Genomic DNA, 26,358 nt, shown 5'->3' with positions numbered 1-26,358 from the left:
AATAAATTCTGTCATTTGAAGTAGAAATTAATTAACTTATAAGAATTGCTTATTCTATTCATACTATAATTATTGAATTAGATTTTTAGAAATTTCTGAGGTCTGTTTAATTTCAATTTACTTTAAATTTCTATTACACATAAATTATACATTTATGTCATAATGAATATGTTGAAATTATTACTTCTGTATGTATTAATTTATTATTGATTCATTTTCATGATTTCAGATAATAAAAAAAGTATTAAGAGGAACTAACTGTGCTAGCCAGTGAGTAGGAGTGACTTGGCAGTTAAACCATTCAATTATCTATCTATTCAAGCATCTAGATATCTATCTAACCATCAAATTAGTCAAATAATTTGCAAAACCAACTCTTCTACCCGGAAGCTACACTAAAACACATAAAGAGAGAGCATCTTAGTGTTGTTAGACAGTTTACCAGTTTACTAGCTACACAAGTTTGTGGTAAAATAAACCCCTCAGGGTAAACAAAAAGAAAGGAGAAGAAATAAAAAAAGAGCTTCCGAACATTTATATGATCAAGGAGAATTGATTAATAAAAAGGAAGGGAGTAATAGTAAGTGATATAGCACATCATAAATTTAAACCAAGAGAGAGGAGAGTCAGATACGCGTCACTGAATACAAGTAATTTAAATTTTCAACCACATATACACACACATACACATTATAGTTGTTCACAGAACTTAAAAGTGCTTACTGTGTGTATTATAATTCTTTGTGATATAATAATTCAGTGATAAAGTAAAGTAACTGTTTTCAAGAGTTAATTAATAAAGTAGCGCAGCTACTCGGTAACTAGTTTCTACAAGTAAAGTGGAGGATATTATGAATGCAGTGAAACGCGGCGGCCAAAACCAGGCACAGGCAAATATGATTGCACAGGTAAAGACAAGTTTGTCAGTGTAGCTACTCTTTAATTCATTAACAAAAGGGATTGTCCTAATAGAATTCAATTTTTATTCAGAAATTTTCATTCTACTTTTTATCCTATTATAGAGTAGTGAGTTTTTATTTCCGAAGCTAAAGATATTTAAATTGGCTGTACTTTTAGGGAAACATTTTCTTTGGATGGTTTTAGATTATTTTCCTTACATCCCCTGCCTTAGGGTAAGAGCGAAGCAACTAGTGTTATTTCTTTATTTATTGCCATAGTGTATAACTCATCTTTTTAATATTCTGGTCCTCTTATGTTTAGTATAACATTACTAATTATAATCCATGACAAAAATATGAAATTTAAAAGAATTTATTTTCATCTTCATCTTTATCTAACAATATACAACAATGGTAATGTATATGAATATCTAAGATCTGGAAAATGTATAATTTAATAAAATCAAAACGTAGAAAAAAGTTTTATATTTCCCAAAAATATGTCCTTTGAATTTTGAATAAAATTGTAAGAATTGCCACATATTGATATGTGTCATGTGGAAAGTAATTTAGTTGTCAAACTTCTGCATATAATTCATACAGCGCCATTGTCTCTATAGTGTCTTACATAAGATGTGGTCATATTTTACACCAAAACAACATTTGAATAGTAAGGAATAAACTAGCTACATGATTATTATTATCTATAATAATATTTTTATACCATAGAGTGATCAACACAGTTTAATTAAACATGTTATTTTTATTTGATAAGTCCAATACACAGTGTTTCATGTTAAAAAACAATCTTCAGTTGGTTATAAATAAAAAGACATGATGCTTTAATGAGCATAAGTTTTATACTGTTTATTAAAAAACAAAAGATGATTTTTTTCCTCAAGTGGAGGTAAGGAATGAGGGGGGGGGGGTGATTTTGCATAATAAAAAAGGGGAGAGGTGGTGAGGTATTTAAATTTTACCATTTAATTATGACTAATGTTTCTTATTAAACACATAAAAAGGCAATATGTACTTTGTAGTAATGAATATTATGCATGATATATATATTTTTATAGAGAATAATGCTGCTAAATTATAAATTTTATCTATCATTAAGATTCTATTTAGAATACTTATTTATCGCAGTCTATTATAGACAGCATTCCGCGTATATTTATAATCATTTGACAAATTATAAAATAAAAAATATAAAATTTTTGCCCCGAGTGGCCGAAGCCCGGGCTGACAAAACTGGTATTAATTTTATATAATTTTGTTTTAATATGCATAGAAAATTTTCTGTAATACGATACGAAAAATACTTTTTTAGTATGGCTCAGAATCGGTTATAATCTAGCGGATCATAGTCTGATTCGAAGCCATACTGAAATATGTATTCTATGGTATTGTCTTTAAAATAACTTCTGTGTCTAAAAAAAAAAACAATCTTATGTTCTTTGTATGTTTCTAGAAAGACTTGGTATTTTATATCTAGTTCATAAGTTTAATTTACATAAGTTTGTCTGTAAAAATATTTTTATTATCTATGTATAAAACACTCCCTCAACCAAGCTCGTGGCAAAATTGAGAAATCACATAAAACAATTTCTTGATGAATGATCAAATATAAAAAAATTATTTTGTGAGAGAGAGAAATCAAGGAGTGTGAATTCATAACTAGGGAGAAAAGAAAAGTTAAACTAACATGAGTATTAAAGATAAAGAGCAATTCATTGTGATTAGTTACAAAAAAAACTAAAGGAATACATATTATCAGTATAAGAATAAAAATAATAAAAAAAAGGTTAAAAGTAAGCTTTCAAATTATATAGAATGATATCATTTAATTTGTCTTTCTTTAACTAAATTTCTAGCTCCTTTAATCCTGGATACTCCTACCTTTAAGCCAGCACCTACACTTTTTATTATTAAATATTTTAATATTATTATTAAACATGAAAAGGTTATTTCCCTTAAATTGCCTAGTCGAGCACGGAAAACCTCCCCTTCCTTATCTATAAATTAAAATAAAGGGGGTTAGTTTTTTTTCTGGTGTTAATTGTTACCTTTGGCTAGGTATTGAGTACGAGGAAGCCCAGCTGGTGTCAGGGCACCGCAGGTATATGTCCAGCTGGTATTAGGGCCCCGCAGGTATATGTCCAGCAAAGGTTACTTCTCTTCTTATTTTAAAGTTTAAGAAATGAGGGGGTAGGGTTCTAAGCTCGCTATGACTTTTGAGGGAAAGATCCTATAAACATCTTTACCAAATTTACTGACTAATTTTGATATATTTTGTTTATACAGTTTAATTTTAAGAGGTTGTAAAATATGCCTTCATACATTAGTATTCCCCCCCCCATTATCTACCCTTTATTTAAAAAATTATGTCTGAAATAAATTGAGTTAACAGTATGATAAAAGTATTTTTTTTCTTCAGAATAAAATTTTTCTAATTCTGCTGACATTGCATTTCACTTTGCGATAAATATTCTTTTTCTATATCATAAATTTACTGTATTTCTGTTGCAAAGAGAGTCTTTTCAATTATTTGCACTTGTAAGCTTGGTCACATGTAGAGACATTTAGAGGGAAAACAAGAATATATTTGTTCTTGTTTGCAGTTGCATTATATTACATACATATTATGCTATTTCTATGACATTTATAAGATTCAGAATTTGATAACAATGCAGTAGGATATAAAATTATGTTAGATGCAATGTTCAGTTAAAGTTTATTAATATACTAAGAAATTAACAAGTATGATTGTTTACATTCTTTCCGGCAAATCAATTAAGAATTATAGAAAATTTATAATAAGAGGAGGGCAAGTGGAAAAAATATAGGAAAAGAATAGCCCTTAACCCTTCGTTGATCGAACAAATGATGATAAACATTTTGTCATGTCCAATTCCATTTAAATAAGATCTGCTTTTGGTGAATGGCTTTCTCTCTCAATCAGGCCTTCCAATCCAAACACACTTCCCAGCTAGAACCGTTTACCTAAGCCTACAGAGCCTTTCCTTTCCATTATAACTCTAATAGTTATAGTAGGTTCTATTTACATTTGACAATAATAACTTGTACTTATAAAATATTAAATTGAATCAAGACTTTTCTTTATGTTACAAACAACTGCCTGTCAATATTTAATTCAGTGCTTAGGGAAATGGACAATTATGCTGAGATAATTAAATTAAATTTGCTTTACACAAATTTTAACAATCTTTCCAGTGTGGCTTTAAATCCTGAAAAATTTCCGTTGGATTAGAACCGGTTCTCAGTAATACTGAAAAATCATGAAATTGATACCAGTTTTGTTTGCCTTTTAATTCTTATTATAGTATAAACGGAAACTTGTCTTTTAAAAAGTACAGCCTAACATGGCATTATCAAATATGAATATGATTCTAAAAATAAATATATTGAAAGTTCCACATGATGGAACATAATAAAAACGGGAAAAAATACAGTTAATGTCTTCATTTAATTTTATTCAATTGATCATAAAGTAGATGTGTTCCAAAATTAAAATATTAACTAATAAACATTTCATTAGCAATAATATTACAATAAAAGAAAATTGAATCCTCCACACCCCCTCTGACTTTTTTAGCCAGGAGGAAAAGGAAATTCGACTGTAAATTATAAAAGTTTAAAATGTTTTGTAAACTAATTCGGTTGTAATTTGTTTTCTCGTATTCATTTGAATCCGGTGGATAGGAACCGGTTCTCATGAATACGAAAAAACTATGTCTAGCATCGTATTATATCCAGTTTTCTACGAATATAGAAATGTACAATCATAAGATTAAAACCAGTTTTTTTAGCCGGTGCCTCCGGCACCTCGGGGCTAAAAAAACTAGTTTTAATCTTATAATTGTACATTCTATATCCGCGGAAAGCCGTTTATAATACGATACGAGAAATAACTATTCTCGTATTCATTCGAATCCGGTGGATAGGAACCGGTTCTCAACCATACGAAAAAACTATGGCTAGCATCGAATTATATCCAGCTTTCTACGAATATAAAAATGTACAATCATAAGATTAAAACCAGTTTTTTTAGCCGGTGCCTTCGGCACCTCCGGGGCTAAAAGAACTGGTTTTAATCTCATAATTGTACATTCTATATCCGCGGAAAGCCGTTTATAATACGATGCGAGAAATAACTATTACAATCTTCAATCTAACAGTGTCAAAACTTTTCCACCGATGATTTACTTTAATTTTGATACATATTTGATCATAGACGTCCAAGGGGGGGGGGGTAAAGGGGTGAAAAATGCCTCTATGAAATAAAGATTACCCTCCAAAATTTTAATTTTCAAAATACATGGGGTGTATCGTTCCTTGTCTTTTCCCTTAAGATTCCTCCACTTTAGAGTTTGTGTTTGTGTGTGTATGTGTGTGTGTGTGTGTGTATGTGTGAGTGTGTGTGTATGTAAACTGTTAGTAATGATAATTGTGAAATAAGATGAAAAGTATTGGTTATGTACAGGTTTCCAATATCACACAGCTACACAAACTTAGATTCTGCAATTTTAATCTATTTTTACATGTAATGTTTCCCAAAGGAGAAAAAATTCTCCCCCAAAAAGTTAAAAAAATTTTCCCTGGACCTATAAGTAGCTTCACTATGATGGAGATCCATACATGATAAGACAAAAAAGCTTATTACTTTGTATAAAAGGATAATAGTTATTTATAGCATTGTATTATAGTCAGCTTTCAGATATTCGTTGTCTGTAATACGATGCTAAACATAATTTTCAGTATGTTTGACAACCGGTTCTAATCCAGCGATATTAATCGGTTTCGAAGTCACACTAGAAGTAGAAAGAGTATTATGAACTATATATCCAAACAAATATTAAATACAATCTCTAGTAGTAGCTATACCTTTCCTCGATAACACAGAACACTCTCAATATTATAATATTCACCAAATATAAGAATATTTTCCACAAGGATGACTCAATCAAAAATACGTGAAATTTAGCTATAAAAAAAGACTTTCTAAGTTTTTCGAATTGTGCAACAAAAATTATGAAGCCTTGTTTTGTGTGTAAAAAGCTATGTGACGTCACAGTTGAAGCATAGACCGACCTACTGACCAAACCTCAAACCAATACGCAAGATTTATAGAGTAGGTTCACTTATCAAAATATAATGTACGCTTAAATAACATATTGATAAAATATTTATCAGAAGTACTACTTAAGGTTTAAAATAAAGACTCTTAAAATGTTTACATCTAATTTCAAGTACTGTATTAGGAGTTAATTAAAAACTTCATATTAATATTATTATAAAGATAAAAATCCTTATTAACTATTGATTTAAAATTTTTAGTGTATGTATATAAGAGAGGAAAATATATAAAATATTCATAAAACTCCTCCTTTTCAATCTCAGATCAAATCAACAATTCAATATCTCAACAAAAACTTTGTATAGAAGAAAATTTAATAAAATATAGAAACTTGATTTTGACTTATTTCAAAAATACACAAAAGTTTTCAAATTCTGTTGAACTACTTATAATCATTTAGAATTGCAATTAAAAATTTGTATTCTGGACAAAACTGTCAGTTCACAAGTGCCTAGAGCATAGAAACCACTTAGTTCTTCATGTTTTTAGTTATGTTTAGGCTAGGTTAGGTTATATTGGGTACAGGGTAGCCCTGCGGTGTTAGGCACAGCAGGTATAGAACCCGGAGGAATAAGGCATGATATTAAAAAATGCTCTCACCTTTTTTTAACTTATTTGTAAAAGTATAGGAGGGGGGAATTATGATTAGATTAGTAAAAATTCCAATTTAGGGCAAAATATCAAATATCTTACTTAAAGAAAAAACCAGTTCAAATCCTGATCTTTATAAACCAATACAATTATTGGTTGGAATCCCGTGTGAATGAAATTTTTAAGCATCAAAAATTATCTTACAAATCCTAAAGCTAAACGTTTTCTAAATTTTGAAAGGATGTAAAATAACTTATTTAGAATTACTTTAAAATAGGACACAACTCAGTTACATAAAGTTCAATTTTCTTAAAGTAATTCCATATTTTATTTGCAAGGAGCAAAGCCACCCATAAATATTCTTATTGGTCAGTCTGATAGGTATACCGACGCACGTACTAGGGGGAAAAAAGTACTAGTGCGACAAACATGCTAGAGGACAAACGTACTAGGGGGACAAACTTAATAGGGGGAAAATATACAAGTGGGACATATCTTAAGTAAAATGATCTAGTTTTTTTTTTATTGGGAGATTATGTTTTTTATTGTTGGAAGATTATATTTTCTAAATTAATGCTGAATTAAAAATCTCAATTTGTTCTAACTTCTTTATTTGTAAGAAAAAAAAATAAGGATTTATCTTTTGTACCTTATACCATGCTTATGAAGTCTAAAGACTGTTTTAATTAAGATTAAGATAAGATCCCCCTAGTACGTTTGTCCCTTATAGGGGTTGTCTCCTATTGGGTTTGTCGCAATAGTTTGTTGTTCCCCTTGTGCGTTTGTCTAATATTAACCTTGAATGCAATCCTATTACATAAAGTAGTAAGCGTTTTTTGTCTGTCCCGAAGGATCTCGCTAACCGCTGAACCGATATTGTTCTCCTTTACAGTGAAGCTTCTTATAGGTCCTGAGAAGGTTTCAAACTATTTTTGAGGAGGGTTTCTTCACCCCCTCTCCCCCCCAAAAAATATTTTTTTTACTCTTTTTAAACAAAAATTTATATTGGGACGAGGTCGACTTTTCCCCCTCCTACATTAAGTGCCCCTAGAGGCTTTTAGGGGGCGTAACCGCCAGTTTATTTATAAAATGAAAAGCGTGTCTCTTATTAAATTGTTTGATAATTGTCCTTGTTTAATTTTAGAACTATAAAAATGAAATATTTTCATGTGAAGTAAATTACAAATGGTTGGCCTAAATCAGTAATAAAGAGATAAATATAACAAAAAGACATTTTTTATGATGCAAATTATGTACAAGACAATATAGAAGTATACTTTTCATGATAGGACATGCAAATAGAATGAAAGCTGAATTACGTATGATAATATAAAATTAATCTATTTGCCTTTTAGGAGTGTGTGTTAAGATGGGGGGTGGGGGGGGAGGGGTATTAACAGATTTTCCCAAAAAAGGGCTGGTCAGAAACATAAACATCCCTTGAAATTAATAGTATTCTTTTTATTCTTTAGGCCAAGTTATGTTTAGTTAATTTTTTTACTATGTAGGGCTCAGTTATATGCCCGCAGTGTTAGGGCTTTTCGCAGAGGTAAAGCATTCTGGAAACATAATGCCCTCTCTTAGTTATTTCAATTTAAAGATAGGCAAGTTCTGTCAAATCAATGGCGTATTTATCTTTCATTTACCTATCTCTTAAATACACAGAAATATATGATACACATAAAAATACAAATATACACAACACCAGAGAAATAAAAGCAGTAATTCTAACATTTTATGGTTAGTTGGGATTATCTATATTTTATCATTATTTCTTTCTGTTTCTCACACATTTATTTCCTTCTTTATCTCTTTCTTTCTCAATTATGGTTATTGTTACCCTCTTTATATAAACATCATTTTACCATAAAAAGACAAACTCATAATCAAAGAATTATAAGAGAAATTTTAATTTGTAGATTTTACTCCTAATATTCAAAGAAAATCTCGAAACCTTTTTAAAAAAATGGTTTAAGTCTTTTAAGAATTACATACTTGCAGGCGGACAAAACAATATATTGACGAGATGCACATATGCTATAAGAATCTTCACTGAAGATTTCAGTTGCTTATCTAACATTTTCCCTATAGCGTTATGGACTGACTGACGGACTGTGTGTTGTAAATAAGATATACACTGCCTCAACAACTGAAGAACTAGCTAACGTATAGAAAATTTTATTTATACAGTATCCTCTCTACTAAAGAATGAGAATTCATTTTCATTGTCCTTACTGTTAAATTGTTTAAAAGTCAATAATCATAGTAACAAGTAATGCTACTGTGGTAATACGGCAACAGACGGACGGGCAGTTTACAGAATTGCTACGCAGTGACTTATCATAACAAGCCTTCTGCACTAATCCCTGCACCATCCGAGTGTCCGAGGACAGCCGGCCCTGCACCGCCTTCACCACCCCTAGGGGCTTGTACCAATGGAAAAGGATGCCCTTTGGCCTCGCTACGGCACCATCTGTCTACTCCAGATTTATTGCAGGGGTCCTGAACCCATTAGGCACGGCCAACCTCCAGTCATATCTTGATGACGTCCTGAACTTTCACCAGGATACCTGGGCCCACCTGGCTAGGCTCTGGGAAGTCTTGGAAGCCCACCGCAGGGGAGGAATCCGCCTCAAGCCAGCCAAGACCAAGCTGTTTCGAGCCAAGGTGGACTATCTGGGCCACACCCTCAGCCGTGAGGGGATAGCCATGCAAGAGGATTATATTGACCGCATCCTGGACTGTCCGGCCCCCATCACCCCCAAGGACTTGCTGGCGCTCCTGGGGTTCTTTGGGTACTACCGCCTGTTCATCCCAGAGTATGCCGACCTCACCTACGAGATGAATCGGCAGAAAACGGCCAAGACACGGCTGAGATGGAAGCCCAGCTGCTACAGCTCAAGGACAAGTTTCGCCAAGCCCCCATCCGAGCGCCGCCCAGGTTTGACTTGCCGGCTGTGTTCCAGCTCACCACAGACTTCAGCAGCCGCGCCATCTCTGCCATCCTCAGCCAATGCCAGGACGGCAAGGAGAGGCTGATTGCCGCCGTGGGGCGCAAGACAACCGACCCCGAGACTCGCTACCCGTCCTGGAAGGGAGAGATGGCCGCCATCATGTATGGAATTCGGAAATTCCACGGCATCTTGTCCTACCGTAGCTTCCAGATCAACACTGATTCCTCAGCCTTGCTACAGATGAAGTCGCTGAACACATCCACAGGGATGGTGGCTCGCTGGCAGGAGGAGCTAGCGGCCCTAGATTTCACTGTCTGCCACCGTCCTGGCACCCAGAACACCAATGCTGACGCCCTCAGCCGCCGGGAGGACGATAATATGCCGACAGCTACCGCTGAAGAATTAGCAGAGCAAGCTGAGTACATTCACACCCTCTGCCAGCTAGGGGAGCCTGCAGCTGGACGGCCCTCTGCCGCACGGCTGGACCCGGCTAGAGTGCTAGAGGCACAGACACAGGACCCCCTCTTGCTCCGTGTCCGCCAGTGGGTGGCCGATGGCAAAGCCCCAACTAAGGCTGAGCTGCGCGGCAAGGAATGAGACGAGCAGCAGTACGCCAGCCGCTTCGCAGCCCTGGGACTCGACGAGCATGGCTGCCTCACCACCACTGACCAGACCCTGACAGGAGAGAGAACAAGATACCTGCTGCCTTCGGCCCTCCAGCAGGACGCGTTCTTTCTAGCCCATGGGACCCCCATGGCCGGGCACTTTGGAATGGACGCTACTATTGCCCGCGTCGCCATGCATTTCTGGTGGCCCAACCTGTCCCGTGACGTCCGCCTGATGGTTCAGACTTGCCCTGAGTGTGTACAGAAGGTTACCAAGGAAAGGTTGAAGTTAGGGATACACGTGCCCTCCCGCCAGGGGTATCCACAGCAAGTCCTGTTTATTGACCTGGTGGGGCCGCTGCCAGAGACCCCAGCCAGGAACCGCTACATCCTCACCTGTCAGGATGGGTTCAGCCGGTTCGTCAGCCTCTACGCCATCCCCAACAAGCGCACTCTCACGGTGGCTGAAGCCCTTCTGCACCGCCACCTGGCCACGTTCGGATGTCCCCTGAAGATCCACTCCGACAATGGGATGGAGTTTACCGGCCAGGTATTCAAGGAGCTGGCCTCCAAGCTCGAGATTGGCCTGACACATCCACCGCCCTACAACCCGCAGTCCAACCGAGTGGAGAGGTTCCATCGGACGCTCAACACAGGCATGCGGCTGTTCCTAGACAGAGACGACAACAACTGGGAGCCACACTTGCCTGCCATTGCCTTCGCCTACAATACCAAGGCCTGCAGATCCACGGGCGTGACCCCGTTCCTGGCCTACTTTGGGAGAGAGGCCAAACTTCCGGTGGACATGGTGCTCCGGCTGCCAGACACTGAGTATGCCTCGGTCCCAGCCAACGTCCAAGCTCTCCTGCAACGCTACCATGCCGTGTACAACGCAATCCAGCAGCGAGAGGAGGGAACCATCCGGAGGAGCGCGGCCGCCTACGAAGGCACGGCCAAGTACGAAGTTGGAGACCTGGTCTGGTATCTGGCCCCCCGCCTGGTGCCAGGGAAGGCAGCCAAGATTACCAAGAGATGGACTGGCCCTTGGAAGATAGTGCGACAAGCCACAGACGTCCATTATGTCATCAAACCTGCCTCTCCAACAGCCAAAATCTCGGAGGTCACCGCGCATGTAGGCCGACTGCGCAAATACACTGGAGATGTAACTGCCCATCAGATTCCAACAGACATCCAAGGCGACCTGGACGGCGACGAGGACGCCACCGAGCTGCCCGCCGGAGCTGCGGCGCTGCCAGCTAGTGACCCAGGACAGTTTCCAGTGTACCAGCCAGCAGCCGCCGCCCCACAGCCTAGCGGCCAGGATCGCGACCCTGTAGAAGAGAACCTGCAGCACCAACCCAACGAACCACCGCCGCCGCCGCCAGCTCCAGAGCCACCTAGAGATGCCATCTGGAACCCTGATACTGACATGGAGAACCTGCCGGCCAGCAGCGAGCCTGCAGGAGGAGAGGCGGCCACTGAGATGGAAGAGGCGGCCCCAGAGGACGAAGCTGAAGCGATGTGCCCCCTGCTGATGACAGCCGTCCCCATCCGAGTGGGGGCTAGGAGGCCAAGTAACCTGGACCAGGCAGGCGCCCCCATGGAATTTTACGCGCCTTCCTCCATCGTTATTCCCCCCTTGGGAGCCTCCAGAGTTAGCCTAGGCCTCCGTGTCCAGCTACCCGCCGAGACAGAACTAGTCCTGCAGACAAGGCAAAACTTCCAACGACGGGGCCTGGCCGTCGCCAACCCACGGCTGGAAGCCAACCGGGAGTTGACAATGTTGATATCCAACCACAGCCAGACAGAGCAGCGAGTGTCCCGCGGAGCCTGTATAGCCAGAGCTGTCCTCCACCAAGCTGTGCCCCAGGAAGATGTTGTCCTGTGCAGACAGAGGTTGCCGTATCCCCAGGTTCAAGGCCTGGTGGCTCGGGAGCCCCGCAGCCCTTGAAGGGGAGGTTGTGGTAATACGGCAACAGACGGACGGGCAGTTTACAGAATTGCTACGCAGTGACTTATCATAACAAGCCTTCTGCACTAATCCCATTATATCACCATTCACCTCATGACCGCCGGTGACCCCGCTGTCCAGCGGTCAAACTGGCCTGCCTAAATATGGGGAGGGGCACGGACACGCAGCTATCACGCGCCCCTCATGCAATTATACAACCGGGAGGCGCTGCCTCCCCTTTTACCACAGCTACCCCCGCAGACTGTCTACCGCCGTGGGCTAAGCCCTTGTGTCCCACACCCCCTTCAAACCTAACCTATTGTTATAATCTGTTGTATATATATAGTAAACATCCATTGTAAATATTATTCAGTTAAATATATAATTTCTGTATGACTAAATCCTGCTAGTTTGTTTTGGTAGAATAATTCAAGGCTAAGGCTCGTTGGACTCGAACTCGCAACCGGTGAGCTGAAACGTCTCGGCTTACCACACTACCCTCCCATGCATTTGAGAACACATGCTGGAAATTGCAGATTACATAAAATTCAACTTTTGGGGTTTTCTTAAACTAAAGGTCAAACTTAGTACAAAATTTTAAGCAGTTTAAAGTATACATATATCTTAAAGAAAGGATAATTATTTAGGTTTTAATGTATGATATTTCAAATAGATTAGATCTTCTGTCTAGATAAATGACTAGGTGCTTCACCCATAGCATAATGCTGTGTTTTAGGAAAATAGCCTAAAACCATTTCATTGCATTTCTACTCCTAATCCAAATTTGTCCACCAGTTATGGAGGGCATTTGTTTAAGTAATATGAACAAAAATATCTAAATTTTATTTATTTGGAGCATTTGTTGAATTCACCTAGGCCCTTACTACCTATCTATCTTTCTTTCTCCATATATATCTAGATCAAGTTAGAAGCCTGACTGGGGTAGTTCAAAATCTATCTATATGGCCTTCTATCTACCTAAATATCTATCGATCTAAGTTAAAAAAAGACTTAAAAGCCTAACAGTCATAATGCTATCTATATCAGTCTATCTATTTATCTACCTTTTTATATATCTATCTATCTAGGGAGAATAGGTAAAAAGCCTGACAGAAGCAGTCATATATCATTCTATCTATCCAATATATCTATCCATTTATGTGTCTTTCTATCTATCTATATACATATCTATAAATCCATACAGGGAGAGAAGGTTGCATGCCCGACAGAAGTAGTCATATATCTATCCATTTATCTGTTTATAGCTATAGCCTCTATATCTACATATCTATCTCTTCTAGGGAGAGAAGGCTAGAAGCCTGACAGAAGCAGAGCTGAATAAACTACCAGTCATCACTCCCCAAGATGTTCTTAGGTAATTTATTTTTAGTAGCGAATCTACTCTATAAGTGTTCGTGTCTGGATGTCCTTCTGTTTATGATACTACAGTTGTCCCGTTTTCATGATTTCATGACCTAGGCTTTATGACAAAAATATTTGTAAAAAAAAGCCCACCAAGGGCGAAACCGAATCTCTTCTCTGCTCGTTGAAATTGAATGCGTGTTAAATGGGAACTGATAATAAAAGAGTACATGAATAAATTTATATCTAGTTCCTGAAGTGGCTTTATTTTATATCATATATAAAAATGCTAAATATTTTTTTTAAAGTAAAGTAAAAACCTCAGCACCCCTCCCCCCCTTTCCTTTATTTTAAAATTTATTTCAAAATAAGGGGGGGAGGGGGATGCTCAAAAAGGAGCTTTTAGAAAAACCAGAAATTAATTTCTTCTGATATAGAATTGTGCTTTTTACCCTTCAAATGTTACAGTCTTGTTGTGTATTTTCTCAACCTTTTCTTCTTTTAATGTCAACCAGAAAAAAGTTTAGAAAATATATTTTTGTACATTAAACTTTTATAAATTCAATTCGATGTTTGAGAGTGGTTATTCTGTTCCTCTGGTTTGTTGGTTAGTCTGTCATTTTTGCACATATTTGCACACATTTAGATTCCTCCTTCCTTGTCTTGTCATAATAGTTATTTAGCTCATCGTATTATAAATACTCATCAGCTTTCCACTGATAAAAAAATATACAAGATTAAAAATACAAGATTAAAAATAGTTTTGTTAGCCCCGAGATAATAACAAAACTGGTTTAATATTATTATTGTACATTTTTATATTCGTAGAAAACTGGATATAATACGATACGATACATGGTTTTTCAGTGTGGCTTAGAACCAGTTCTAATCCAGCAGATACTAATCGGTTTCGAAGCCATACTAGAAAAACCTTTCTAGTTTGTACGCCTTACACATTCTAGGATATTCCTTGAATTGAAGATTTTAATTAAAGGTTTTGATTGAAGTCTTGATTCATTTTGTGCATCCAGCGTAATCAATTTCTGGATGTATTTATTCATTTTCAAATTCTATACTTTTTGTATTGTGATTAAAAATTAAGATAGAAATGCCTTTAAGTTTTTAAAACTGCAAAGGTGCTTTCCCTCAAAGTGCCAAACAACCAATGAAGCCCTTATTTTGTAAATAAATTGAGGTTAAAGGGGGGTACTTTTTCGTATGCGTAACCTCTCCTATAAGACCTAACCCTGCGGGGTTACCCAGTAAATATTTGGTGATAAATTTTGGAACATTAAAAAAATACAAAAATTAAACAAAATCATAGAAGGGTTATTAACATAAAGTTTAATTTAATTTTTGTAGATTTTTATGTGATTTTGGAGGATTTTCCACAAAAACAATTTTGCCCAACTAAGCGATTAGTGGGGAGTTTTTTTTTAAGAATCCACCTCAGGTATGCAGTATTTTATCTTGGAATTAAACTATGGCGTTATAATTTGAGTGAAGCTGTTAACTTTGATCTTTTTATATCCAAGGAATTTGCATACCTCTCTATGTATTTGTAATCTTTCCAGGGAAGCAGTAGACAATAACGGTTAAATCATACTTTAATTCTATTTTTATCCAAAATTTTCAAAAACATTGAGAGAAAAAAATCTTTAAACTAAAAAACATTGAGTAAAAAATCCTCCATTGAAAACATCAAAGAGGGTTAATGCTAATCTTTCTAGTGCTCCGTGTACAAGTAACTAATTTCTCATTTTTCATTATCAAATCCCTTATTAAAAGCAAAGCTTTTATATAATTAGGGTCGGTCCGTCCGTCCGTCCGTAACGGATAGCTTTTTTTGTTAATTAAGGCATGTTAGAATTGTCCTATAGATTTCAAATTTTGCATGGTGATTCCTTTAGTAGTTAGGTACGATTTAGAAAGCGTAGCAACTCTATAATCATTACCGAAATGTCCGTACGTCCATTTTAAATATGTTGATTTTTTTACTTTTTTAACATCAAATTTTTATTTGATCTAATCATCAGATTGATCTGATTTTTGGTATAATGATTCCTGGGACAACAAAGTATAATGTTATAAGCGAGGCAACTCTATAATCAAGTCCTAAAAATGTAAGTATGTCCATGAACATTATCCTGTATAAAGTAGTTTTTCAACAAATTTACTTAAAATTTTGCATCGACTCTTACACATTCACATTCTGATTATTCAGTTCTGACACTATGTAAGTGTTAATGTCCGTTTGTCCTACCGTTTCAGTGCTTCGCTTTTATGGATGTTGTCATCCTTGTTCATTATCAAATCCCTTATTAAAAGCGAAGCTTTTATATAATTAGGGTCGGTCCGTCCGTCATGTTAGAATTGTCCTATAGATTTCAAACTTTGCTTGTCGATTAGTAGTTAGGTACAATTTAGCAACTCTATAATCATTACCAAAATGTCCGTACGTCCATTTTAAACATGTTGATTTTTTTACTTTTTTTAACAACAAATTTTTATGTGATCTGATTTTTGGGACAACAAAGTATAATATTATAAGCGAAGTAACTCTATAATCAATGTAAATGTAAGTATGTCCATAAACATTATCCTGTATCAAGCAGTTTTTCAACAAATTTACTTACAATTTTGCTTCGACTATTATACATTTATATTCTGATTATTCAGTTCTGACACTATATAAATGTTAATGTCCGTTTGTCCTACCGTTTCAGTGCTTCGCTTTTATGGATGTTGTCATCCTTGTATTTATAGCTTAAATTATAGCTTAATCTAAAATTGAAATGAACATTCTGATAAGGCAGTAAAATCTAATACTTTAATACGCTCAATAGAGTTTGCCATCTCTTGATTAATCAAAATGAAAGACGAAATAAAATAAAAACGCTAAAAACAATTTATTTTTAGCACATAGTTTGAACTCTTTTTAAGAACTGAAAATAGAATCCTAGATTAAATACGCATTTTATCTCTTCTTATCCGTCTTCATTCTTTCTATATTTAGCTTTACTTCCATCTTACTACGATTCAATTCTTTGAAAATACCTTTTAAAATATATGAGTGGCTGCTTTCTTGCCTGTAAACTAAACTTATACACCAAATCTTTCATTTTAATTAACCCTTACAGATCGGGAAGGGGGGGGTGAGCTCTAAGAGCCCCCCCCCTCTAGTTTTTTCAATATCATTTTTTTGTAGGTAAGATAGAGAGCTGTGACTTCATGACCGTTTGACCACTCATTGACCGATTTTTGACCGATTTTCTATTTCCTACCTCTAATTTTGCCGTTTTAAGCTGCCAGTTGCCGAATTTTAAAACAGCTCTAGACCAGACAATTTTTTTGTGTAGTCTTTTATTGTGATCAGAAACAGCTGTTTTAATATTTAGCGGCTGGCCGCTAAAAAGCGGCTAAGAAGCGGTTTGACCGCTATGACTAGAAAAAGTAATTTTCTATAAAAATGCACATGAACCACCAGAAATAATCTTATGTCTCTATCTGTAACAGGAGCCCACCACCCCGATAGCCATAATTTCGAGAACCCTATTAAACCGAACACCGGTGTCCTGGATAGAAAACAGGTTTTTTTTGACATACGTCTCACAAGACCTATGTAGTCATGACCGGGAGACAATGACGGTTCAGTACATGACTTTCATTAAATCACAGCTGATCATTTTTGTGGATTTTTTTGAAAATTACTTTTTTATCCAAAATTTCATAGTTTTTCCCAAAAAAATCTCAATTTTCTCACATTTGCTGCTTAGTTAGCCTAAATTTACGCAAGAAAAGTATAATAAGTAACAGCTGTACTGAAGATTGTGCTATCACCTATAACAAGATCTTTCAGAATCAATGGAATAAGATTTGTAGTCTAGAAATTGAGTAAGAGTTAATTATTTTGAATTAATGTTCAACAATAAATTTGCATGTCAGAACTGCTTCTAGCCTCCATAGGCTTTCACCTGGCTTTAACATGATTCAATCTATCTGACTTTGCCTTTGACTCCACAACATAAAGTTATTGCCCTCAAATTTCTTTCACTAAAACATTATCTCCTATTAATCCACATGTTAAACTTCTTGTTTAAAGACGTTAAAGTTACCGTCCCTGTCCTTCAACTTTAATAAGTATGCATCATAATACTTTCCACTAAACAGGGTACCTCTCTCCACCCTGGTATAGCTAGACCTCTATTCTAGCCGGCTGACATGTTTCACCCCACCTACAAATCTTGATGGAAGTTAGTTTAGAATTCTGACCTTGTTTGTTAATCAACAATTTCACACACTTTTGACTCTTTCTTTATGGCACTTGTTTGCTATTGAACTTGTGGCTTGACTTTTACCATATAAAGGGATAACCTCAAGATTCAGAATAAACTTTCAAGTATTCTTACTTTTTACTTCCTTTGGTTTCCTATGAACCAACTACTGTCATGAGAGATCTTTCCATGAATAAAAGCCAAGACTGGCATGCATCTAGCTACATGGTCTTTAAGACTCCCTTGCCTTAGTTACTTCAGCTAAGAGCTCATATCCTCTCATTCTCTATTACTCAGAAATTCACCATGGTTTCTGCCTACTCTGCTGATTGAAAGTCAGGTGGGTCTATGATTCCAAATTTAACACCACTTGATAGACAAACTGCCCTTTATTTTTGCTTTGCTAATCCTACATTTTGGTCTTCCTGTTCAACACCTTCCTAGGTCCCTTTACTACTGGTAGCTTTTAGGAAGGGTAGTATTGATCTGCTTAGGACAAAGAACTTGCCTGTGTTTTTTTTCAAATTAGATTTTAAAGTCGCCATTGGAAATCACACTTGAATAAAATCCAGTTATGATCATGTAACCAGCATTCACATTCACTCTAGTAATGAGCTACTATTATTTTCTTCAAGCTATGAGCCAAGTGCTTTCCTGTCAGTTAGCTGCTCTTACACTATCTTGAATACACTATCTTGCAAATTATTCATCCAGCTTAGAATCCAATATGTATCTATAATCATTCTGTAGGTTCACCTATGTAAAACCTTCCATGGTTCTCACTATGACATTTAATCAGTAGTAAAGACAAGCAGTGTGTACAAAAGGCAGAGACTCAATCAAGACCAGCTATAGACTGGTCTTTACACGGATTCCAAGTTCATATCAAACACTTACAAGTGATAATCCCACTTGTTAAAAATATTAACCTTCTACTAAGCTCTTTTGAACCAAGGACTGGTTGTATATTCAATTGTAGCCTGGTATATATGGTAATATAGGACTTTAAACATGTCAACTGTGGTTGTTGATATATATGTTATACTCCAAGCAGATATTGTTTTGATGTTGAGACATCAAATCAGCCAGGAACCAATATTGAGCAGGATAACTTGTTAATATTTCAAGGAAACTTGTTTTAAAAATATAATATGTCATGAGGCATGCAACAGGGACATGAAATATTTTTTAAAAAGTTAATTATAAGAGTTGTTTAGACATCAATTCAAATATTTACTTCAAATAACTCTTATTTCATTTCTAGACTACAAATCTTAGATTATTCAAGATTCTTAAAGATTTTGTTATTAATGATAATGCAGTTTTATAGTTAAGCTGTATTTATTATACTTTTCTTGTGTAAATCTAAGTTAACTAAACTGCAAATGTGAGAAAATTGTGATTTTTGAAGGAAAAACTATGAAAATTTGCGTATAAAAGTAATTTTCAAAAAAAGCCACAAAAATGATCAGCTGTGATTTAACGAAAGTCATGTACTGAACCGTCATTGTCTCCCGGTCATTACTACATAGGTCTTGTGAGACGTATGTCAAAAAAAACCTGTTTCCTATCCAGGACACCGGTGCAATAGAAATAGAAGAGTAGAAGAATATTCTGAACCCTTTTTTCGTCAAATCTAAGAGAGAACATTCCTAGCAGACAAAAGTATTGTTTACTTTCGACTCAAGCTGATGTGGATTCTTAAAAAATGATAGACTCGCTATTCGATAGTGAGGCAAAATTATTTTTGTGAAAAATCATCCAAAAGCACATTAAAAATCTACAAAAATTAAACAAAATCATATGTTAATAACCCTCTTAAGGTTTTATTTCATTTTTGTAAATTTTTTTATTCGATTTTGGAGGATTTTTCACAAAAATAATTTTGCCTCACCAGCGAGTTGCCAGCCTAACTTTTTTTTTAAGAATCCAACTTTGTTTCAAGCTTTCAAATTGTAAACGAAATTTTTGGGCAATTAATTCTGATTCCGCAAAGCTTTCTACTAAGAAAATATACTGTTAACAGCTGACTTTTATGTATGTATGAAATGAAAAAAAACATGCCTTCGTAGGAAAATGTGTACATAATTTCAACCAATGAGATCCAATGTAAATTCCGATGCGATTCTCTTATTGGCTCAATCAGACATTCCCTCTCTTTCTTAGTACCTTTATTACCGGTGCGAAATGGAAGGGGTTGGGTGTAGGGGGAGGGGGAATACACCTATCTTCTGAAAGCTTCTAATTTGTAATAATATTAGAAAAAAACATGCCGAGTTCATTAATTGCATTATATATTTATGGTTAACTAATATTTTGGCAATAAAAATAATATTTTTTTGTATTATTTTTATTGTAACAGAAAAAGACAATATTTACACGAAGAATATGTTTATCTATCTTGTAATGTGTGCTCAACAATAACAAGGGACAGGGACAAACATTTGAACATTTTTTTCTATATTATAATGACTTCATAAAACAACTAGCAGTTACGCCCCTAAAGGCCACTAGGATCACTTTTTGAAAAGGGAAGGGAGAAGATCCTCCCTTTTTGCTGTTAGATGCTCTCAATTTTAAATTTTAGGGGCAATTTATCTTATAGTTATAAAAATATAAACTTTCCTACAAGAAACTTCACTGCGAAGGATAACCATAATGGTTCAGATGTTAAGTAGGATCGTTTGACAGACAGAAAGGCACACAATTAAACCTCATATTCTTTTTTATATAAGCCTTAGGTGATAAATTCATTTTAAGCTTTTGTTTCATGTATGTTGTCATCGTCTTCAAGAGAAACTAATTTTTAGAAGCAACTTTCCACGAATTAATTTCTCTTAACCTTATATGTTTCCCTTGCATTATCTAGATTGTATAAGTATTGTTTTATTGGACACGCAAATAACGGCATTGTAATGAGTATGGATACAATGTTGCACATATAGAGGAAAGCATTTTTAACCAAACTTACCAACTCCTTCGAAAGGTTAAAATCAGGTCTTAGTATCTACTTATTGTAAGGCAGCGTAGGAGATCGCTAATACTATAAAAAGGACGGCTGCCGCTAAATATGTCAAGTCCCGGCGGCTGTTTTAAACTTTAAGCTGCCAAAATAAGAAGATATGAATTCTTAAAACAATTTAAATTTTTTATAGGAATCATTTAGTTTCTTATAAAATATTTTTATATAAAGCTATTGAAATAGTATAATTTTTTGTAGCATTTTGTAAAGAACTTTATAATACATAATTTGTACGTGTGTGCTTATGGTAATGATATCTTGATTATTCAAACATTGTTTGCTCTTTAAATATCATTTATATTTATAAGTCATTCAAGTGAAACAAATTTTTTAAACAAAAGAAGTATCTAAATTTCCAAATTAGTCTTCTAATGCATTAAATTTTAACATGGAAGTTTTATCTAAATGACACTTAAAAACATCTTTTATCTCAGGTCACTATAAATTTGTCACTGCCTAATTTGCGAGTCATCCTAATATTTAAAAATATGTAATGCAAATGTGGGATTGAAAACTAGCAGATTTTAAAAGATTTTTAGCTTGAAACAAAGATGAAAATACAATTTGTATGTGACTGGACTTTACAGGATTTTAAAGGGACAAGACAATGGCCGATAAATTGATGTACACAAAAATTACCCCTTTGGCAGTTTACATTTAGAGGTTGAAACGTTTTTAAGAAACTTTGTGGACTAGTGTAATAAAAAGCCCAATGTCCTCTCCCTCCCTGGGACTTGAATATTGGAATGAAAATCATGCTTTGTACTTTGGCACCTACGCGCAAACTCCAAAATTCAAAGCTGTTTGGGTGCACGACATAGTTTTCTTGACGTAATAGTTATCATATTAGAAGCAGATTTAGATGACTAGTTGATTTTAACATTAACACTGTGTGTCTATTTAATGCATATGCGTGGCTGCCAAGCCTTGATTATTGGGTATCATTTTTTTCAAATGAAGCTCTTAATAATGCCTATAAAAAAATGATGTCATTTTATACAAATGACTAATGATAGGTCAATACAGAGACTAAATTATGAATGGCAGACCAGTATATATTTTGATTGACAAATGCTGGCCAGTATGACGTCATTTTAAACCTTTTTTTGAAATAAAATTTGTAATGTGTTTTCTTTAGGCTTGACAGAATAACTGAAGACTATCTGTGCCGACCAGAAGCTAACACATTTGGAATAGATTTTACAAGGTAATACAAAAAAAAATCATCCTTTTTTACATACAATACATACATTTCATCTTTTACATACTCTAAAACTAAACAAATAATTTAAATATATTGAAAAATAATTGCTAAACGATAAATGAAATATTTGATTAAAAGTAAATTTATAAGTATAGATATTCAACCCAGATAAAAAAATACCCTAATCCACAGTGACCATTGGTTCAGTAAAACAGTGATATCCTAAAGAATTTTGTACTTCCCACCAAGTGCATACATTGTTTATTAAGATATATAAGTTTTCCGGAATTTTAATGTTAGGGGGAGATTTGAAATCTGCATCAAATTTTAAGGATTTTTTATAAAATTCGTTTTTTGTATAATTCTTTATGTAGAGCGGAAATGCATTTTAAGTTAATTAATTTTGACCAATAGGATAGGTGAATTTTAAACTACCTGCGCTCTAATTGGTTGAATGATGTACGCCATCCAATCAGAGCGCAGTTTTTTTAAATCCACCAATCACAGATGCCAAAATTAATTAACTTAAATTGCATTTCCGCTTTTAGATAAAGAATTATAGAAAAAAAGAATATAATAAAAAATCCTCAAAATTTGATGCAGATTTATAATCTCCCTTTAACTTTAAAATTCCGGAAAACTTATATATCTTAATGTTTATGCAATATCAATCCTAAAAATTATGTTTAGGGCACCGTGTCTCTAAAAATGGAAAACCGTCTAAAGACTTGACTTTTTTTAAGATTAAGCTGTCATATTTTAGATCCTATGTAGTGCGATTAGGGGTCTTTGTCAGATATTAGTACAACTATCTAACTAACAATAAAATCCCCTTTATTCTTGAAATTGTTTTTTTTTTTTAATTTTGTATCCTTTCTAAGTTTTATAATTGACATTTAAATGAAAAAAATCCGCAGTAAAACTTTTACCTCATAAATTTCATAACATTTTAGATTTTAACTTTTTTCCTTAAACAATTTCTTATAAAGAATAAATAATATTTAGTTTATTTTGTACCTATACAAATATTTTTTTTCCGGGAAAACGTTTTCGCATATACATGTAGATTATCAAAAGTGATATTTATCAAATTGAAACGGTATCTGTATATAAGTCTAGAAGCTAAGAACAATCTTCCTCTTTTTCTTTTTACAAAAAATCGTCCTTCTGCTATACTCCAAATTTAAAAAATAACTCCCCACCCCTTCCACCTAAAAAATAATGGTGATAGTAGTAATGATTTGAGATATGCCCTTCTCCTAAAAAGACCCCAGAATCTAAAAAGCAAATCTGCTAGCATTTCATTATAAAACTATATTTCTTTAGAATAGAATCATATACACGAATACAAATTCAGACAGCGTAGAGGATCTCCAAAAAATGAAGTCATTCGATAAAATTGATCAATCAGGGGCCAGTATAAATTTATCATTGGTCAATTACAGTGTATACTGGCCTCTCATTTGTCAATTTTATTGTATGACGTCAGTTTTAGGTGGCTTTTTACGCTGTCTCATACAAATTTATTTAGGTTTAAAATTCGCGATATTGATACATCGACAACCTTGTTTGAGATAGCCAAACCTGTTGGCTACAACGAGGACAGTGAGGAGGATGACCAGCGAGAGGCTGTGGATCCCAGTGCTGGCAGATTTGTTAGATATCAGTTCACTTCACAGGTCAGCAACAACTCTGGCTAATAGTTGAGGGTGATTTTTTGCCAAAGTGCCTAGTCGAACACCAGAATACAACCCCTCCCCCCTCAATTATTTTATCTGGGGTATTTTTTGTTTGTTTGTTTATTACTTTCAGGTCATATTAGATTTGGTTTTATAGGGCATTGGGTAGCCACACGGGGATAGTTCACCTTAGGTTAAAGGACCCACGTAGGGATTTTACATAGGAAAAAAAACTACTTCACTTATTTTCAAATTCCTTATAAGATGGGAGGTTTGGTGTGCGACAGGCACTTTAAAAGATATCGGCCTGAACAATCTAAATTTCTTGACCCAATTTGTGTTGACTTTCCACCTATACTTTTATGATGAAGTCTTTGCCTTTCAACTTTACTTGAAATAAAATAAATTAGAATAGTCTAAATCGAGTCTATTGAGATTTAACATTTATCTCTATTTTTAGTTTCTGACCTTGAAAACAGTTGGAGCCACTGTAGAGTTCAGTGTCGGAGCTAAACCAGTCAAGGAAAATTTTATTTTATTTAAACTAAAGTTTTTTTCCTCCAATCTTAAAAATGTCGAACAGTCGAAAATTTTGACATCCCCTTTATAAAAACAAATCGAGTTGTGGGAATATAATAAAGACAATAAGAAGAATGCTATGTTATAGACAGTGGGGTGGATATGTCCACAACCCGCGTACTTAAGATCTCGGTAACCACTGAACCGATCGGATTCTACTCTTCGGGGAATATACGTACTGGTCCTGTGGTGGTTTTAGGCTATTTTCTTAGGGGGTGGGACCCCCCATTTTTTTTTTTTTTTGTAGGGAATTTCCTTGGTCCTTTTACGTATTTCGCCCCAATTTTTTTTATCACCTCTTGGGGCAAAATCCCTAGAGGCTAAGGGCGAAGCCGCTAGTTAGAGATAAAGCATTCTTTTTCAGTTTATACCATTGGGTTTTATTTACTTAATAAATTAAAAATCTTTGTTAAGGTCAAGGTAACATATTTGTTTATCTTTTTAATTCTCGTATTTCTTTTTGACTTTAGAATAAATTTAGTTATTAAAATTTTTTGAGGAGTTGGTTCATTCTTCTCATTTAAAAAAAAATAGTTTGAAACATGCCTAGGACCTGATATTATAAAAAATATTCAGGAAATAACTTTTCGAGTGTTAATTTTGCATATATATACATACACACAAGTTGTTACTTAACTTTAAAACTTTAAATAAAATAAATTTTAATAACAGAATTTCCGAATGATCGAACGCCATTATTTCCGCGACACCCACCTCAAGACCTTCGACTTTGACTTCGGCTTCTGCATCCCGCGCAGCAAGAACACGTGCGAGCATATCTACGAGTTCCCGGAGATGGACAAGGACACCAGGAACTTGATGATTGAGAACCCGTACGAGACCAGGTCGGACAGCTTCTACTTTGTTGACAACGAGTTGATCATGCACAACAAGGCAGACTATGCCTTCAACGGCAGCCCTGAAAACTGATCACGTTGGCTATAAAAAAAATATACTTAGGCGTTCCTGTCTTTGTACCAAATAAAAATTCTTAAAATAATTTTCACCAACCTTCTGTCTGATTTTTTTACCAAAGAAAAAAAACCCCAGAAATTAAATTTTTATATATAAAACTTACAGTTTGAAAATTAAAAGAGAAAAAGGCGCTCTAAAGAAAAAAATACGGCCAATACTCCATATAAATACTCTTTAAATGTCCAAAAGTATTGTAATTAAATGTAAAATTTCAAAGCTAAAAATTGCTTTCTTTGTCTAAAAATTTAGATTTCTATACTTTTTCAAATGCTTATTTTTGCATTGTCATAAAATTTTAAGATTTTATTTGCGTGAAAATTTATTATTATAATCAATTTTTGATAATAGTTAATTTTATTTTATTAGATTATTATGAGTAAATACTCCTAATGTGATTATTAAAAAAAAAGAGTTTTAAAATTAAACATAAAAAATCAAAATAAATTGAGCATTATTTTAAGTTTAAAAACAAACCAAATATATATGTGAAAAAGTATCAGGATAATCAATTATATTTATTGTTTTTTTTGTAATTAATTATAATATAGTGTTTGTATAATTGTGTGTAAAACATTTTAAAAGTGTAATTAGTATTTTATTGAATATTATTTTTAAAAAATATTGCTTTGTGTAAATTCGCAAAATTCTCTTATTCTCAAATTTGCAAAATTCTATTTATAAAATCTTTAAAATATGATACTTGAAGCTGTTGTAAAAGATTTAATTGAAAAAGTATTTATTACTACTTATCAAATATTTTAAAAATCGCACAAATATGTTTGTAATTTAGGATAATTAAATGTATATCATTAAATGTTATAAATTTACACCTTGTTTCTACTATATTACCATTCAATGATAATTTTTTTATTCGGTAATTATACTTTTTTACTATTGAAATTCCATAAATTGTAAAATTTCAGATCTTTTTATTTCTAAGTGAAAATTTTTTTCATTATATTGTTTAGAAATGACAATTTTGTATAAAGAAATGTGTGTGTTTTAGCTGTCGCAATGGAAATAAAAATAGCCAATAAAATTATCTGTTTGTTTTTCTATAAATATCCCAATATCTAATTCTTTGTTAAATTGTTTTATTCTAGAA

The 26,358-nt window shown here is 34.6% G+C and overlaps 1 protein-coding gene across 1 annotated transcript; it reads left to right on the top strand.

The window, feature by feature from the left end:
- Window positions 1-385: 385 nt before the first annotated feature.
- Window positions 386-26,286, top strand: unc-119 (unc-119 lipid binding chaperone). Its single transcript, XM_080163902.1, has 6 exons — window positions 386-908; window positions 13,460-13,533; window positions 21,955-22,023; window positions 23,552-23,699; window positions 24,160-24,222; window positions 24,951-26,286. The coding sequence occupies exons 1-6, from the start codon at window positions 852-854 to the stop codon at window positions 25,206-25,208; spliced, it is 669 nt and encodes a 222-aa protein (XP_080020028.1). The 5' UTR covers window positions 386-851; the 3' UTR covers window positions 25,209-26,286.
- The last annotated feature ends 72 nt before the right edge of the window (window positions 26,287-26,358 follow it).

This window comes from Acartia tonsa, chromosome 1, assembly GCF_053477335.1.
Source record: "Acartia tonsa isolate MP-2025a chromosome 1, ASM5347733v1, whole genome shotgun sequence".
Lineage (NCBI taxonomy): Eukaryota > Metazoa > Arthropoda > Copepoda > Calanoida > Acartiidae > Acartia > Acartia tonsa.
The sequence above is the reverse complement of the archived record's forward strand: the minus strand, read 5'-3'. Positions and strand labels throughout refer to the sequence as shown.

Coding starts and splice junctions, on each gene's coding strand:
- unc-119 (XM_080163902.1), top strand. CDS start 852: ATGAATGCAGTGAAACGCGGCGGCCAAAACCAGGCACAGGCAAATATG. Junction 909..13,459: donor AGGCAAATATGATTGCACAG/GTAAAGACAAGT, acceptor TATCTCTTCTAG/GGAGAGAAGGCTAGAAGCCT. Junction 22,024..23,551: donor TTTGGAATAGATTTTACAAG/GTAATACAAAAA, acceptor AAATTTATTTAG/GTTTAAAATTCGCGATATTG.